Here is a 17,805-nt window from a genome sequence, read left to right on the forward strand (position 1 = left end):
CCTCGCGCTCGGTTCCCACCCCGCCCCCGCCCCGCCAATCCAGCACGGCGCGTGCCCGTCACGTGCCGCGCCCGCCGCCCAATGGGCGAAGGCGGCGGCGCCCGGCTGGATTCAAACGCGGCGCGGAGCTGGCGCGGCCGCGCCCATGGAGCCGCGGCTGGTGGGGCCCGGGCCGTACCGCGCCACCCGCCTGGTGAGTGCCCCCACCGCCGTCCCCGACACCGCCGCCCTCCCCGACACCGCCGCCCTCCCGCGCCGCTGTCCCCCGCGGCCACTCGCCTTCCGGCCTCCTGGTGCCGGCCGCTGCTCCCAGGCCGCCTCTCTACTGGGCGGAGGCGCCCGCGGCTGGCGCGGGGCAGAGGCCGGCAGGGCGGAGCGGCAGGTTGAGCCTTTTGTCCCGGTAAAACCTAAGGGAGGCTAGAGCTGTATCCGTAGGTCCTCTGGTAGTATGGGGCTAAATATTTCAGCTTCCTAAACCTGATGTTTGTTCTCGGGTCGCCCCAGTTTAAATCCTGGGCTTAGGTTTCGGTGTTGTTGTGAACGCAGACGGTGGCAAAAGGGTGTAGCTCTGCTTACAGAGCCGGCTGCGTTCTGGCCATAGAAAAACCTGGGGGGAGAGCTCCCGTAACGACTGGCTTTGTTCTTTCCCAGTGGAACGAGATAATCGAGCTCTTCCGTGCTGGGATGCCCTTACGGAAGCATCGCTGTCGTTTCAAGAGCTACGAGCGATGCTTCAAAGCCTCGGAAGCAGTGGAATGTTTGCATGAGCTGCTTGGCTCTAACCAAAATTTTGGCCCAGAAGTGACTCGCGATCAAACGGTTAAGCTGCTTAAAAAATTCCTGAAAAATCATGTAATCGAAGATATTAAAGGAAGATGGGGCAAAGAGGACTTTGAAGACGATGGCCGTTTATATAGGTAAGCCTCTATAGGGTGATAAAAAAACCCCTGTTTTTTTGGAAACAGGGTATAATAACTCTTGCTCGTGTCTTACAAGCATTTTTGTAGAATGCCTCTGAAAAGTGTTGACACGTTTTCCCCTTTTCCTTTTAAAGACTTTTATTTTCTTAGTAATGGGTAGCTGTCGTGGCTTCATGTTTGTCTTCAGTTTTCTTGTCTATTCTGAAATGTTTTTGAAGGTCACGTCTATTCAGTTGCATTCTTTGAATATCAACAAAAGCTTTTGCAGCTTTCACATGGTATTGAGTTCTCATTGCTGATGGCAGACATCAGGTTTGTTGGTGCTGGAAAAGTACATATTAGGACACATAGGTGGAAGTGAGAATGCCATTGGTCACCCAGCTCCAATTGTCCTCCTTCACCCCAATCCCCTGACTATTTTGGTTGCTATCTCCACCTTCTTCTGAGAAAAGAGAAAGGCCTTCTGAATCTAAGAAATTTATAACATTTTTTGTGCTCCTTAGTTTGTAGATGGACAAGGGACAAAGCTTTATTTGCTTATCCTCAAGGTTGGTTCCTTACTTATCCCTGTTGAGCATCTCAGCTCGTGGCTTGTTAACAGAGGAGAAGAAATTTCAGTGTAATAAAAGCTTAGCATTAATGGACTGGATTCTTTGGCCTCTTGTGACCTCAGTTAAGGTTTGAGTGGACAGAAGTTGCAGGGTTTGAATTTGTACCATCTTCTAGTGTCCTGTTTGGTGCCGAAGTATTATAAAGATCACCATTACTTCAAGTCTAGATTTGTAACTTTTATCATGGTGGCCCTTCTTTTGAGGAAATGGGAGTTCTCATCATGCAAAACATTAGGGAAAATAGGCTAGCAATAAGTTTATGCTTCTACTTATTATAGCTATTATTACATACTCAAATTTTACATATTCATTTTAAGTAATGATTTCTTAATATTCTCTTTGGGGAAATATATAGAACTGAATTTCCACTTGATATATATTATGTCAATTTTTCATTTTGCTCTATTGATCTTTTTCTGTCTGGTATTAATTCTTGTCAAAAGATTTATTATGGGATTTGATAACTGCTGGTGTTATTCTATATTTCTTTGGTTTGGTTTTGCTGTGTTTGTGTGGCTGTGGGGTTTTTGTTTATTTTGCATTAGCATGAGTATATGTTCAAATTATTTTGTTCTCTTATTTATTTGTATTTTCAGTCATGACTTTACTGAGCTGCAGGCTGTGGAAGTTGGCTGGGTGAAATATTTCTGTTCTAATTTTCTGCATGCTCTGCCAACTGATCTGCTATTGGGCAACAGAACTCTTGTTATATATTTTGTTGTGATGTTCTTTCTCCCTCTCCCACTGAAAAAATAACTAACTGAACTTTTTTCAGTTAAAAATTTATACCTTTCATGCATCTTGAACTGGAGCCAGCTTTTAGTGCTGTATTCAATGTCCTGGCAGCTCCCTCTGGTGGGCTATCCTAATGCTACATGCAAAATACAGGGTGTTTTCTCCTCACAGTGCTGATGGAGGTAGTTGTACGAGTCAATTCTACTGACGGTGCTAACTTTGGAAAAGTTACATGCTTCGTACCTTCTGTATAAATTTATGTGTTAACATGCTGTAATGGCGCACTGTGGTACACAGTTGTGTCACTCATTTACTTCACATGTAAGTGTAGCTGTCTGCTCTTGTTCATCCACAGAGTATGCAAAAGAAATATTGCCAAAAGCTGGATTGTGTGAGAATATTTGGCAAGTATTAAACATGAAGATGAGATCTAATGTGACTTCTAAAAATAGCAAAGACTTATCAGTGTGTCCTGACTTACTGGCTCAGCTGAGTCTACAATAATGAATGAGAAGTTACAGTTTTGGGAGCTGTTGGGCTTTACACTTTTTTTTTTAATCTAAGCCAGTCTATTGAAAGCAAAGGGGTTAGCACTGTTGCAATGATAGCAACCTTTCGGGAATTCTGCAGTAATATTGTTAAATCTTGGACATCACTGCTAGTTGACTTTGTTCAGGATCCTTTGTTCTGGACACAAACAGATGTCTCTAGTTCCTCTTTTTATAAACTCCCCAAACTAGTGTTGCTGGCTATAACCAATTCTGATCTTGGTGTGTCAGCCTTGGAGTATTTCTCGATCCTTTGCTTTGAGTGACATTAATCCTTCTTCATCTAGATCTTGCTGTAATGCCACCTGAGAAAGGGAAATGCACCTCCTTTTTCTGACTGTAAGAACAACTTCTTTTACTGATTGGTTGCAAATCAGGGCAGCAAATGACACAAAGCTAAAAATTGTGAAGAACTGGAGAAGAAACAGGAAACTACTGAGAATAGTGTAAGGCAAAGGAAAAAGACTTGCAGATATGTGGGTATGTTCTATTTTAGCATTAAACTCTTAAGAAATAACGAATATCTGAAAAATGGTTGAGAACACTCAAAAGCTGAACATCTGCCATGTAGTCTGGCTTACCATTAAAAAACAGAGTAAATCTTGCAGGATGAGAGTCAGGTACTTGCTTCTTGTTCTGGGGGTTTGTCTGACGGGGGTGATATCTCTGTGTTGCAGATGTGCTGTTGAAGGGCACTGTGGAATATGCTCAGTGTGTGTGGTCAAAACAATCAATGTGTTTAACCATTCAGTGTAACAGTACTGGACTAACCAAACTGCAGAACAAATCTTAATGAAAAACTTATTAAATGTTTCAAGTGCCTTTAGAGGATGAGGTGACATTTTGGAGAAACTTGAGAGTTTCTCAAGCATTTTTTCTGGGAGGATACATATGTATGCTTTCAAGCAGTGTGCAAGTTTTTGTTGCAAAGTCACTGACGTATCTGTCTTTTACATTCTGCTTTAAAAAAGTCAATGAGGCTTAAGCAGTTGCTTAAAGCATCAGCAATCTCAGCACCTAAAACCTGGGTGTGCAAGTCGACAGGATTGGATCTGGGCCAGTCTGAAGAGGTGTTTCCGTTGAACTGATTTGTCTTTCTGATATGCTGTCATTAGTTCCTTTGTACATGCTCTGACCTGAGCTTAGCAATAATTTGGTGCAGGTCAGCCTGGATAGTTTGTTTTCCTTCTTTTCTTCAAGCGCTGGTTTAGGGCTTATTTCTGCTAATTTCTTCAAGGCACTTCTTGAAATGCCTTAAGAAGTCAAATAGTTACCTGCAAAACCAGCTGGAAAAAAGAACTGCAGGATATGATCCAGAAAAGAACTGCAGGATTTGATCTTCGCACAGAAAGCATGTAAATGCAGAAGAACCTGGTAATGTGGGCAAAACTTTGTGTGGACACTTGCATGCACTCTAACTAAGTCTGAGTGTTAGTCATGTGACTTAGCTATGTAGCTTTGCTTTAGGAAATGCATGCTAACAAAGCACTTGACATGGGGGAAAACATCCCCACGGCTTTTTCAGCAGAATCAACATCTCTTAGTGAAGATCTATGTCATTGTCTATGCAAAGACTGCTAGTGCTATAAGAGACGCACTGGGGAGCAGAGATTCACCCAAGGCTCAGCTATGTTGTGCGAGGTACAAAGCACCTGAACTGTTGTGGAGCAGCAGCTGGAGGGCAAACAAGACACTCCACAATGTTTTACATGTCATACAACACCAGTCTACAGTGAACTAAGTTGGGCTGTGAATGTCCAAAGCATTTGTTGCATTTTTGCATGTGAAGGCTGACTACAGTTTTGCATTGGTAAATAGGGATTAGATTGGCATTCAGAGACTTTAAAAATGTTCTCTAATTGTAGATTTCCTCCTTCCTCGCCACTGAAGTCATACCCAAAGAAACCTTCATGTGGAAAGGAAGTAATTAAATTTCCAGACTGGAATGAACCAAGGGCTGGCCCTTCTCAAGAACCCATCCCAGTGAAATCCGTCGCAATGGTAAGGCACCCAGTTTTATTTCCGCAGACAAAAGCATATTTGGAAAGCAAAACTGAGCTGATGACTTCTGTGCTGTGTCACAAAATACTTGCTTGTTAAATGCTAAATATTTTCATTCTAAACTTTTGTGAAGTTAAGTTGTTCTTAAAATTTGCCGGAGAAGTAATATTTTAGTGTTTGTGCTACACATTAAAATGCCCTGAGGAACCTGAGTTCCATATGGGTGTATTTTCCCATATTTCATTCCAGTTTGCTGAAATTCCAATAGGGCATTTATTATATTACCAGACAAAATAGTCACACTGTAACTCTTATTTGGACACTTCAGATATCAGAATATATACAGTTATTACAACCTTCCTAGCTGCTGTAAGTACTGGTACTGACTCAATTTCCTTTTTTATAAGGAATATGTTTTGGCTAAGGAGAAGTGGTCCTGATTTTTCAGTTATCCATTGTAAGCTCAGGAAGTCATCTGGCCTCATACTTATGTGGATTGATCCAGCCTTTATAAAATTGTTGGAAAAACTTGGTTTTATTAGTAAACCAAAACTGTATCAACTCTGTTCACCTTGACATAGTAAAAGAATAGGCTTCTGGAGTTGTGTATATTCTGAGGTCTTCCTTCAGTGTATCTTATATGTGTGCGTTCTCATAATTTGTGAACTAAGGATTTCGTTGATGATTTTTGCCTTTCTATTACTGCCCTGCAGAGCAGGAGTCTAGCCTTAGATTTTTTGATAAACCATAGTCTATTTGGAGAAGTAGCTCCTAGCATTTTGCTGGATATCTAAATGTTCTGAATGAATGGTTATTCCATACTTACAGTCCAACTGTGTACAAATCAAGTGTAGTCTTCATGTACAGCAAGCTTCTGAGGAGGAAAGGCATGGTCCTTAGTGCTTCAATAGTAGATAGAAGAAAAGATGGTGCCAAAAGGAGAAGAAAAGATGGTGCCAAAGACAGGAAATGAGAATGAGAAGGTGGAGTATTTTAGTTACTGAGCAAGTATCTGTTGAAGATGTAACATATTACAGCCTCCAGCTGTGCCCTGAATTTCCATCCAAGCATCCTGGCCTGATAAGCATTAGCAAAAGTCTGCATCTGACTTGGATGCAACAGCATAGAGTTTGGCATAGCTCAAAATCTCTTCCATTGCCAGTTTGGATTAATACAGTGGACTGTAAGTGAGGCAAAGCTACAAGCTTCTTTCTGCTGCCTCTTTTATAATTAGGTCTAGCTTCCAATGCAATGCTGAAGTAGACAGCTGAAAATTATGGTACCTTGAATTGCTTCAGCATCAATCTGAGCACTTAGTGGCTGTGTGTAGATTGATGAGCATGGTTGTGTGTCATGAAATACTGATGTGAAAGACCAGACCCTTAATTTCAGAGGGTACTATTTGCTTCCAACTAGCTCTAGTCTAGTCTGCCATGGAATGAGAGACAATTAGTGGTTGGAGTATTTAAGTGCATTCCTGGAATGCATTTTGCGGTCTGGTTATAAGGAAAACTTTTAATGTGCTTTAGCGCTGGTCTGTAGTGTAAATCAAAGAGCTGGAATGATTAGGAGTTTTCCCTTGAAAAGAATGCTGCTGATACAAGCTGCAGTGTATGTCCACCCATTGATACCTTGATGACAATGTTCAAGAATAAACTTGGATATGAAGGTTGCATAAAGTATAGTGGTCTTCTGCATTCTCAGCTTTACTTTACACTTTTGTAATGGTGGACTAGACCTGACGAGTGCCTTCAGATGTAGTGATTTGCTTTTACTTTCTTCATGTATAGAACCTGTTATTAAACTTAATGTTTAGTTATTTTAGTATATGCTGAGCAAGAATTTTTTTTTCTAATTCGTTGGTATCATAATTCTCCAGTAACTTTTCCATAAAGAGATGTTTAATCTTAAAATGGCAGATGAACTGATTTTAATCATAAATAGGACCTGAACATAGGATTAAAGGCCATTGACTCCTGAACTCTAATGGTTATTCTGACACATATAATTTTTCAGCTTTGGAACAAGTTATGGAATTGAGAAGCGATGTGTAAGATTGAGCAAGTATTTAATTTCTCTTAGACACAAATACTTACCTTGCATCCAGAAGACTTCACTGGAATTTAAGAACGCTTGCAATTTTGTACTATAAATGCTTTATACTGTTTAACACTTGAAAAGCCACCAGTTAATGAGGAGGGTTTTTTCTGATTTCAGAACTCTGAGATGTGGTACAAGCGACACAGCATAGCTATCGGGGAAGTACCAGCATGCAAACTTGTGTTCCGCAGAGAACTAACACAAACAAATATAGAAGAGATATGGAAATCCATGACTTTATCACGGTGAGTATACTTATGAGTCATTTGCTCTTATAGTAAAACTGTGTAGTAGGTAATAGTCTTGTCTATCTTCTCTGGTAATACTTGTAATTTCACCCACTCACTTTTTCTCGTTGCCTTCAAAGCCATAGTGTCTAGACTAACTCTACCACTTGTTATTTGGCTAGCAAACTCAGCAAATAAAGTCTGGAAAAAACTTCACTGTGCTTAGTACCTTTTGACTTCTGCACATTGTGTTATACAATTCTTTGTTGTGTGGGCTTTGTCTTGTTTAATCACTTTTTTTCTCTGTCTCTTTTTCTTGTTGCTAGGAAATAAAAGCACTTATGTAGAAGTGCTATGGAACCTTTCAATGGCAAGTACAATACTTTGTATGAGATAAATGGCATAGCTAATTGAGTGCTGAAGCTTTGAGATTCAGCTTAGAAATTCATTTACTACATTCAAATGGAATCTTCTATGCAAAGTTAAAACTATTGCTTTGGACTATTTCTGCAGAGGAAGAAATAATATACACTAATGATATTACAGCATGGTTGAGGTCTTACTAAGGATGACTTTAGCATAAACCTAACACATTATCTGCACATAATGCGCTTAGTGCTGAGGTGAGCAGTTTTGGTGACAGCATGATGGGCAGCAGACGGCATGTGTATTCTGGGTTTCCTGAACTAAGGAAGCTTCAGGGGAATGGAGAGACACCCTGGTAGACTAGAACTCACATGGGAGCAGCTGATAGGACCTGGACAAGTGAGACCAGGGGCAGTGGGGGCCAAGCCCTCCTTCACATAAAGCTCCCTATAGAGCACTGCCAACCAAAAGACCATATTGGGCAAACAGGGTTGGCACAGCAGATTGTGTGGAAGGATGCTGAAACCCTGACAGCTTGATCAGTGAGCAGTAGCATTCACGTGACAGAAAGTTCTGGACTCTTTAAGTTTGATGATTGACACTGGAATTCCCACAGTTCTGTGCTGGAAAAGTATGACTGTGGGAATAGGGAGACTCACAACTGACACTGAATTTGTTTGAAATTTTCTGCTCAAGCTGGATGTGCTTAAAGCTATGAAGCCCAATGGGATTAATCCCAGGGTATTGAAAGAGCTGGATGATGTTATTGCAGGATCTTTCTCCTTATTTTTTCATTTATCTTGGAATTCTAGAGAGGCCTCTGTTGTCTGGAAGCTGGCAACTATTTTCTCAACTTTAAGAAAGCAAAGAACAAAGACCTTGCTAATTACAGGCCTGTCAGTATCACTTCAGTGCCTGTAAAATTATGGAAAATTATTCTGGGAGTTAATAATAAAATATTTGAGAGACACGCAGTCATTGGTCATAGCCTGCACAGTTTCAAAAAGGGAAAATACTATGTAACCAATTAAATTTTCTTTTATGACAAGGTCACCCATCTAGTTGACCAAGGGAAACCAGTTGATGTGGTTTATTTGCATTTAAGCAAAGCTTTTGATATTGTCTCTCACAGTATCCTTCTAGATAAACTGTCCAGCATGCAGCTTGATGAGCCCCATAATATTGTTGGGTGAGCAGCTGGCTCTTGGGTCAAGCACAAAGGATTGTGGTAAATGTGGTTATCTCTTGTGGGCAGTCATCAGTGGGGCTCTGCAGGGCTGCATTCTAGGGCCAGAGCTCTTTCATGTTTTCGTAAATTATATGGATGGGGGAATTGAATGTACCTTAAGTTTGTCCATGATACTAGGTTAGAAGGAACTTTGGACTCCTTCAAGGGTGGACAGGGCCTGCAGTGAGATCTGGATAGAGTAAAGAGCTGTACAGTCACCAAAAGCTTTGAGAAAGCTGAGGGGTGCCCTCAGTGCAGCCTACAGTTTCTGGAGAGGGGAGTGGGGGGAGATGTGGAAGATCTCTGGTGATCAGTGATAGGACAAGGAGATGGAATCAAGCAGCTGGGGAGGTTCAGACTCCACATTAGGAAAAGGTTCTTCACTCAGAGAGTAACTGGGCACTGGAACTGCCTCCCTGAAGAAGTGGGCACAGCACCAAGCCCTACAGAGTTCAAGGAGCATGTTAGCTGTGCTTTCAGTTACATGGTATAGTTTTAGGTATTAAAATTACTAGACCTTTTCTAGGTATAAAACAAAACTTTTTTAGGGCTATGAAGATTGTGAAGGGTCTAGAAGGGAAGACATGAGGAGTGGTTGAGATGTTCTGGCTTCTTAACTTGGAGAAGAGGATGCTGAGAGGACATTGCAGTGCAATCTGTGATGGGAAGTGGAGGAGAATACACTGATCTCTTCTCTGTGGTGGCCGGTGACAGGACTGAGGGAATGGCTTGAGGCTGTCACGGGAGGTTTAGGTTGGATATTAGGAAAAGAGTCCTCATCCAGGGAGTGGTTGGGCACTGGAACAAGCTCCCCAGGCAAGTGGTCACAGCACCTAAGCCTGACAGAGTTCAACAGGTGTTTGGACAGTGCTCTCAGGCATGTAGCATAATTTTTGTGGTTGTGCTGTGAAGAGCCAGGAGTTGACCTTTGTGGATCCCTTCCAGTTTAGGGCATTCTATAAATCTAGGCAGTTTTGTGAGAAGCAGGAATTGCGCTGAATGGTCCTTATGGCTGTCATCCAACTGGAGATATTCTCTATGAAATGAAAGTCTCTTTTTTTTCTGAATTGTATCCTAATACTTCGTGTTTGCCTTTTCCAGATTAGACGGTGTATGACCTATGTTTATGTATTTTTGCAGATTACAAAAGGTGTTGGGTTTGGATTCTCTGGATGAAGTGTTAGACACAAAACTTGTGAATTCAAAACATATAGTTCAAAATGTATATAATGTCAATAAGCAAGGCATTGTCACTTTAGAGGACAAATCAAGTGAGTATTTTAGAAATTTTCTTTTTTTTTTAAATATTGCAATCTACTTTGTAAAAACTCTAGTTTTTATAATGCTATTGTTTTTAAAATGCTATTGTTCTCCTCTGGTATCCCAATAGTAAGAGTCAGCATTTATTCCATATTTACTCTCTTAAACAGATTCTGGCTTTAGTAGGGTTGAAAAATGAATGCAAGACAGCAGCAACTTTTTACCATTTATAAATACAGAGATATTAATCACTTCAAGGTAACTTTCTTGGCCCTATCCTTTTAATTACCCGAACTGGAGTGTTTACATGAAGAAAAAATGTATTAAAAGTACATTGACAGATCCAAAATGTACATTGGGAGAGTTTTCGGTATTAAAAATTGTGAGAGAGCGAAGATGTGCATTGAGAGAGTTTTGAGTTTTGAAGATAGTGCCATGTTTAAAACTGGTTTGCACATCAGAGAAAAAATAAAGCATCTTTACTGCTCTGATCTATCACAGTATTATTGCCACCGAGATTTTAATGAGATTTGTAGAGAAATTTAAATATGACATTAAAACCTGGTTTGGTTGTGAATAAAACTGCCTTCAGAGCATATCTGTGCTCATTTCAAAGGCAGTTGGACCATCTCAAAATATCAACTTTCTCCTAGCAGAACTGGCAAAACTGAATATATGAGTGCTTTTCATCATCTTGGGTACAAAGTAAACACTTCATCGTATAGCACCAGGGAAAGCTGTATCTAGAACTGGTTTAGTCTGACTTTTTTTTTTTTTTTAGAGTAGGTAAAAGATTTGTGATATGACCTGTTTTGCTGATTGAGCTGCAAGGGCAGAATGCATAACTGTATGATAGTAGTGCAGGTACTGAAGTATAGATGTAATTCAGGCTAGATCCTACATTAATGTATAGCCTGCCTTTGGAGTCACTTGATTTACCACACAGGAGGAATGTTAAATTGTTTTCAGCTTTGCTTTTGTCTAACAGTTGAATATTTTTCTTGTTTTTTCTTTTTTGTCATTTTAATTTCTGTTTCTTCCCTTTGCAGAGGAACTACCTCATTGGATATTATCTGCAATGAAATGTCTAGTAAATTGTAAGTAAATTCAGAAGGGGAGAAAGATCCCACAAACAACCCACCCCCCAAAAAATAAATTGAACTGACTGTGTCTATACCACTCTATTAAATCCTGTATACAATGATTTTTTAAAAGAAAGTTGGAAAAGACTTGTCAGCATGTATTCTCCTTCCAGTGTAGCTTATTTAAATTAATTATATAAAGGTTTAGCTAGTCTATTAATGTTTTTCCTCTACTTTGTATCTTCACTAGACCTTTTGGGAATAGATCAGTAAGTAGTAGATCAATAAAGTTTCACTTATTTTGAAGAATTAATCTTTTTTTTGATTTTTTTTTTCCTCTAATGATCCATTTTAATGGGCTGGATTAGAAAACACTGATCTGCTCAGTGGCTGAAAATCAATATTCTCTCTCTTTTTTGCTCCTTTTTGTTTTGTTTTTTTTTTTGTTCTTTGTAGGGCCCAGCTGTTCAGATCTGAAGCAGCCTACGTACTCAGGCTTTGAAAGAGATGTCTTCAAAACGATAGTGGACTACTTTAGCCAGATGAAAGAACCTCTTCTCACATTTAATTTTTTTGATGTTTTTGTTAGTGTGTTAGGTAAGTAGTTTGGAATCTAATGAAAAAAATATTCTTTAGAGTTAATTTTCTGGAGTTATTTTACCTTAAATAATATCACAGATTAATTATTTAGGGCCTGTCCTTTCCATTCTACATAGAGAACAGTTCAATATTTAAATTTATTTCATATTACACAGTGGTTTTATTTTTGTGTCTTTTTAATCACATTAGTTCAAGTCTTCCATTGCTTGTCTTTATATTATTAAAGGCCTCTGTTCATTGCAGAGCATGCAACAGATGGATTTTAATAGATTTTTCTTTTTTTACAAGTGCTTAAATGTCTTAAAAACTCTCATAAGCTTTTAGAAATTGCTTGACTGAAGTCTAGATTAGAAAGGATTAGGGCTTTAAGCACAGTTTTTAACCCTGGAAATATGATATTTAAAGGTAATTGAAATACTATGTTGCTTTAATTTAGAAATGTCATTAAGTAATGTAGTGTTTTAAAGAAGCAATGTTTTAGTTATTAAATAGAACTTTCCAGAGTTCACACTATATTAAAATTGACAATTCTGATCCTACAGATGGCTTACTGAAAGACAGTAAATAGTACGACAGTAAATATTTGATTATATTTTATGTAATCAAATTTCAGAAAGAACAATTGAGTTGAAAAGTAAACCCGCTTTGTAGCATGTTAGTTTTTTGAGCTTCTTTCTGTGTGAACAACAGTGTTTTTAGTAAACTATTGAGATGAGAAAGGAATCTAGAATGACACTTCTGTTTCTGGAATTTAGTATATATGCTTTGTGAATTGTCAATCTTGCTTCATATGGAATACAAATCAATTTTCTGACTTTTTTTTTTTAATCAGCTCTTGTTTATATCTTTAAAACATTCTTCTGCTTTCATATTCTGTTTCTGTTTGCTTTTCCATTTTTTTCACATCTTTCAGGTTTTACTACTATCATTTCACACCATTTTGTAAATGTAAAAGTAGAAGAAAGAATTCATGCCAGTATGTATGTGGAAGCAGTGAAAATTGTGCTATGTTTCAAGAAGTCAAACATTAATTTTGTGATCTCTTTAAAAAAAAGTGAAGTGTTGATATGGAATCATTCCTTACTCTTCTAAGCATATGCATCAATATGCATGCCAAATCTTCCTTTGAAGTTAGAAAAAGCTTTACTATGAAAATTAGCTTCAGTATTTTACCCCTCTCCTTGAAATGTCTTACCTAGTCCACACTTCTTTTCCAATAAGAAACAGTTTCCATGTTTTACATCATGAAGTTTACCAGAATGGTGGATGAGGAGATAGCAGTGGATGCTGTTTATGTTGAGAGCAGTAAGGCTTTCAACACTTGTGTTCCATTTCATCCTTCTAGGAAGTACAGGCTGGATAGGTGGGTAGTGAGGTAAACTCAGAAATCGGTTCAGTTGCTGGGCTCAGAGGGTTGTGATCTGTGGCACAAAGTCTGGCTGGATGTCAGTCAGTGGGAAGCATGCCAGGGCTGGTAGTGTGGCCAGTAATGATTATCACTTTGTTAATGACCAGGGAGGTGGCACATTCTGTCCTAAACTTGGGCACAGTGCCCTAAACAAGCGTGCAAATTAAAATGGGGAAGAGTAGCTTATGCAGCAGTGTTGTAGTGTACCATGCAGAGTAACCTCGACTGGCTGCAGAAATGGGTAAACAGGAATTAGAAAAGGAGAAATGTAAATTACTCTCCTGAGGAGGAATAAGCAGAATTAGGCACAAATTTAATATCTATAGGTGTGAGGCACATGTATAAGCACATTTTCTTTCCCTGTGATTGTTGTCATAGACGTAACAATTTATCTAACATGGTTGCTATATCTGTGCATACCATTCAATTGTGTTTAGTGCTGAGGTAATAAAAGAGCAAAGGATGAAAAAAAAAAGTTGTAATTTTTAGTGTATTCTAATATTTAGAGTTATTGATTATGGCTATCAATGTCTTCCAGTGCATCAGAAGAAAATCTTCTAAAAACTTAAGTCCTAGTAGTCCAAATCTAGTGATATCTTTATAGTCTCATTGGGGAGTGGAGCTCTAAGGCAATCTTGAGTGAGTAAGAAGGGAATTTTGGGAGTTAGATTTAGAAATGTTATGTTAAATGTTATGGAAATATATAACTGAGAAATGTTCCCCAACCTTCTGATCTCATATAAACCAGGTCTGCTGCAAAAACCCAGCAAGGCTGTAGAAGCTCTTCAGATATCTTGCCTCCTACTGCCGCCAGAAAATAGGAAAAGATTACAGCTTTTGGTGAGAATGATGGCAAGAATTAGTCTAAACCAGGATTTGCCACGTCTTTCTGAATCAGTGAGAACCAGAACTTTGGTATGTGTAAGCGTAAGGTAAAAGGTCTGGACAGACTTTTGGAGAACAGGTTAAAGATTCTTACTAGAAAGTATGAACAAAATACAATTTGCTTGTTTGGGGAACTGGTTTGTATGTCCCAGCTATTTGGAAAGCTAATCTGGATTTGAACAAAGTGGGATTTCATGGCAATTTGTGAGCATGCAAAGAATTTGCTCAGAATTTAGAGGTTTCCTTACCTTTCCCAGTTAAATCACCACTGAATCCACTATTGAGTAGGAAAAAAGCACAAACAAACAAGCAACCCCCAAAAATAAACAATCAAAACCAACCAAAAAAAAAAAAAGCAGATGAAGTCTCTGGTGTTCTTTATCACTTCAGACAGTGTGAATGAAAAAGACTGCCTGTTTCAGTCATAGCTAGAAATATGGAGCTGAATGTTCTGATTGACCTGTTTTCAGCCATTCAAAAAAACTAAAATCCCAACTGTTTATTTCAGTAGTTGGTTTTTTTTCACCACACACAGAAGTGTCTTAAAGTAAGATCCAATTTTTGCTAATTCTTCTGTAAGAACTTATGTAGTGATATCACTACACTGATGTGTGCAACAACACCTTATTACAAAATCATTAGGCATAACTTAACTATTCTGGTGAGCTAACAACATATATTTATTTTGTTTAATTTAAAAGTCTTTGAAAATTAAGTGCAATGGAAAACTAAGCTGCAGAGCTATTCTTTAAAAATGCTATAACAGCATGTACAAATCTAAATGTGCTCCACAGCAATTAAGTTTTTAGAGAACTCTGAATAGCATTTGATTAAAATAATTAAATTTTTTACTGCCAAGGTTATAATTTAATTAACTGTAAGTGGTCTTTCATTAAAATTATTGTTGTAATTGAAATGTTGATTTTAGAAGTGAATTCTTGTAGTCTGAGTGTTTTGTACAGAGTGTTAATTCAGCAATGTAATGTATGGTACATCACAAAAGTCTTTATTGAAATCTTCTGTGATTTTAATGTTTTAAGTGATTGGTGCACAAGCAGAAACTCTTGTAACTGAGTGCTTGAGCATAAGACTACCTGAAGTTAACTAGACCTGAAATTTTATTTGATGATTTCAGAATAGTGGTTTCAGGTTTTCCCTCTGGTGCCTAATTTCTATTAAATTTCTGTGTTATTTTAAAAACAATCTCTAAATACATATACCTATTTAAATAGCCATGTGAAATGGCTATTTGACAAAGTCTTGAGAATAAAATGGAATTCATTCATTCTATATCTAAAGTCAGGAGTGGATTATCTGTGTGAAGCAGGAGCAATCTTCAGTGCACTCACATAATGTCACTGTACATAATACATTTAAAAAAATATTGATATGTTTGAAGTACAGTAAGTATTGTGATGTTAAAATATTTGTTCTAAAAGTTCACTTTTTAAATGTAGCCTGATTCTCTACTCCTCACTCCCAAACAGAAAAATATATTATAATGGTGTGTGTGTTTTCCCTCAGATGGTTCAGGCGTTTTCCCGTTGTATTCTCTGCTCAAAGGATGAAATAGACTTGGATGAACTTCTTGCTGCTAAACTAGTATCTTTTCTCATGGATAATTATCAAGAGATCTTAAGTGTTCCTTCTGCTTTAAAGTCTTCCATAGAGGATCATGTTGTACATCTCCAGAGAGTCCAAGTAAGTATCTAGTGAAAAAGCCTCTTTTGTCTCTCTGTTTCTAGATTGAACTTATCCTTTGTTCTCCAAAGATCGACAGTTCTTACAAGGTTTTGTTCTGTCTCTGTTAGCTTTTGAGATCTAATTAATTTTGACTACTGATATTCAAGCACAACTATGTGTTTAAATGAAACTAAACAAATATTGAATTTGTTTAGAGATGAGAAGTCTCAAATATGTTTTCCTGTTTGTCAGCACTGTCTTCCCATGGAATGGGCAAACTATGTTTATGGTAGTGAAGAAAACAGAATTATTATAAAGTGGTTTCATTCTTGTTTTTTTTTTTCCCCCTTTAGAACCATCCTTACTTGCTCAGTTTTTTCATCTGTTTCCTGATACCGTAATTTCTTTTTGTTCAAAGATGATTTTTAGTTCTTTTGTTTATTTCCTACTAGAAAAGTAATTTTAAACTTATTTCAAAAGCTGAATAGGCTTCCTTTCTGTCATGTTTTTTGACTTACTGGAACTCACTCAATTAGGGTGGAGATAAAAATTACAGTTCAAGGTCTCTATTCAGTATTTCCTCCACTTAATGTCTTGGAGTGGTCAATTGATTAAGCCAATCTATGCAAGTGTTTTGCAGAAAACCTAGCTTTTTTTTTTTTTTTTACTGTATCTTCAGATAAAATATGCTGGGGCTGATAGTGATGCAACACTTCCTCCTCCATCATTTTGTCACCAAATCACTACAGGTGAATTTGAATACCAAAGGGCAACTGGCTCTCAAGAACCACTGGCAGCTTTGTTGGAAGAAATTGTAATGAATAAAGAAATATCTGTGAAGGATAAAAAGAAGAAGCTCAAGCAAGTAAATAAATTTTTCTCCACAGTTTCTAATTTCAATTTGAAAATATTTATCGAGTCTTAGACATGCATTCTTCTAGAGAAATACTGAAATTGAAAACAGTGGCTACACAGGGGGATGTCAAGATTTATAATACTTTAGAACAACTATGCTGTGATGAATCAACACAAATCAGAAATACTGCCTAATTTTCTATATAGCAGTGTAGAAAGTCCATTAGAGATATAATTTCCCCATTCCAGAAATGCAAGCTTCACTTTAATAGCTTATTGTACGTGTTTGAACAAATTCTTAATTTGAATTAATGTACTTTTCTAGTTTCAGAAATCTTACCCTGAAGTGTACAGAGTACGATTTCCTAGCCCTGAAACCGAAGCGATGCTATTTCCTGAAAAAACTAAACAGAAACCACCAATACTGATGTGGGCCTTAAAAAAGCCTTTTCAGCCGTTTCACAGAACCAGAAGCTTTCGGATGTAAATGGTTTGAAATATATCAGCAAACAAACAGAGACACAGTGTATTGTCAATGGATCTCATGCAAAAGGAGCCTGAGCAGCATGTGGTTACTCAAAAAACCTACTGGGGATACTGCTAAGATCATAGAAAATGTTGAAAGAAGAGGAGAGTATTGAGGTTGTAGTAATGTGAACCTCTATCAGTATTTTTGTAAAGCATTATTTTTTTAAATGTCTGTTACTTTAAAACAAGCAAAAAAACCAGAAAAAAACCTAAACAAACAAACCCACTGCACACTCACGGGGATTATTCTATATATGGGTGATAATGTACACTTGATGTGGTTTGTTTTGACTATCATTTTAAGGCCTAAATGTATTTGAATGTAATGTATTCTTTGTAATTAGTCAACAGCTTTTTTCCCTCCCTGAAAATGAGTGTCTTGCATAAAGTAGGCTGTATTAGTGCACATATAGTGTGAGGAATTAACTTACTGTACATGCTTGAATAAGTATGAAACACTGGATTTTGCTTTGCTTTTTGTGAGAGATTAATATTAAAAGTTAGTGATGCAATCAATTGGCTGTTTGCACCCCTCCACCACAGGGGAAGGAGAGTGTTTTTGGGTATGTGGTTATGCAACTTTTTGGTCTGCCCAGGTGCAGAGGGGATGAGCACCCATCACCAGAGGATGACCATGACAAACCCACCTTTATGTAGCAGCAAGCTAGGGTTTGAGACAGACAAAGGAAAACACCTCCAAGAAGCATATCCTGCAATGTTGCTGGTTTGCTGGTTTTTATCATGCCAATTTCCTCCCTTACACAACTG

At 38.2% G+C, this 17,805-nt stretch overlaps 1 protein-coding gene across 2 annotated transcripts; it reads left to right on the plus strand.

Annotated features, from left to right (window-relative positions):
* Positions 1–145: 145 nt before the first annotated feature.
* Positions 146–16,996, plus strand: DEPDC1B (DEP domain containing 1B). Of its 2 annotated transcripts, XM_054287625.1 has the most exons (11): positions 146–193; positions 652–917; positions 4,680–4,815; positions 7,033–7,160; positions 9,877–10,007; positions 11,046–11,093; positions 11,535–11,675; positions 13,835–14,001; positions 15,496–15,672; positions 16,334–16,519; positions 16,835–16,996. In XM_054287625.1, exons 1-11 carry the CDS (start codon positions 146–148, stop codon positions 16,994–16,996), a joined length of 1,590 nt encoding a protein of 529 aa, XP_054143600.1. The 2 variants fall into 2 exon arrangements, with proteins under 2 accessions (XP_054143600.1, XP_054143607.1); XM_054287632.1 differs by lacking the exon at positions 16,334–16,519.
* The last annotated feature ends 809 nt before the right edge of the window (positions 16,997–17,805 follow it).

Source organism: Melozone crissalis, unplaced genomic scaffold (assembly GCF_028551555.1).
Source record: "Melozone crissalis strain CALT ecotype California unplaced genomic scaffold, PUWL_Pcris_2 ptg000005l_1, whole genome shotgun sequence".
NCBI classification, from domain to species: domain Eukaryota; kingdom Metazoa; phylum Chordata; class Aves; order Passeriformes; family Passerellidae; genus Melozone; species Melozone crissalis.

Coding starts and splice junctions, on each gene's coding strand:
- DEPDC1B (XM_054287625.1), top strand. CDS start 146: ATGGAGCCGCGGCTGGTGGGGCCCGGGCCGTACCGCGCCACCCGCCTG. Junction 194..651: donor CGTACCGCGCCACCCGCCTG/GTGAGTGCCCCC, acceptor GTTCTTTCCCAG/TGGAACGAGATAATCGAGCT. Junction 918..4,679: donor GACGATGGCCGTTTATATAG/GTAAGCCTCTAT, acceptor CTCTAATTGTAG/ATTTCCTCCTTCCTCGCCAC.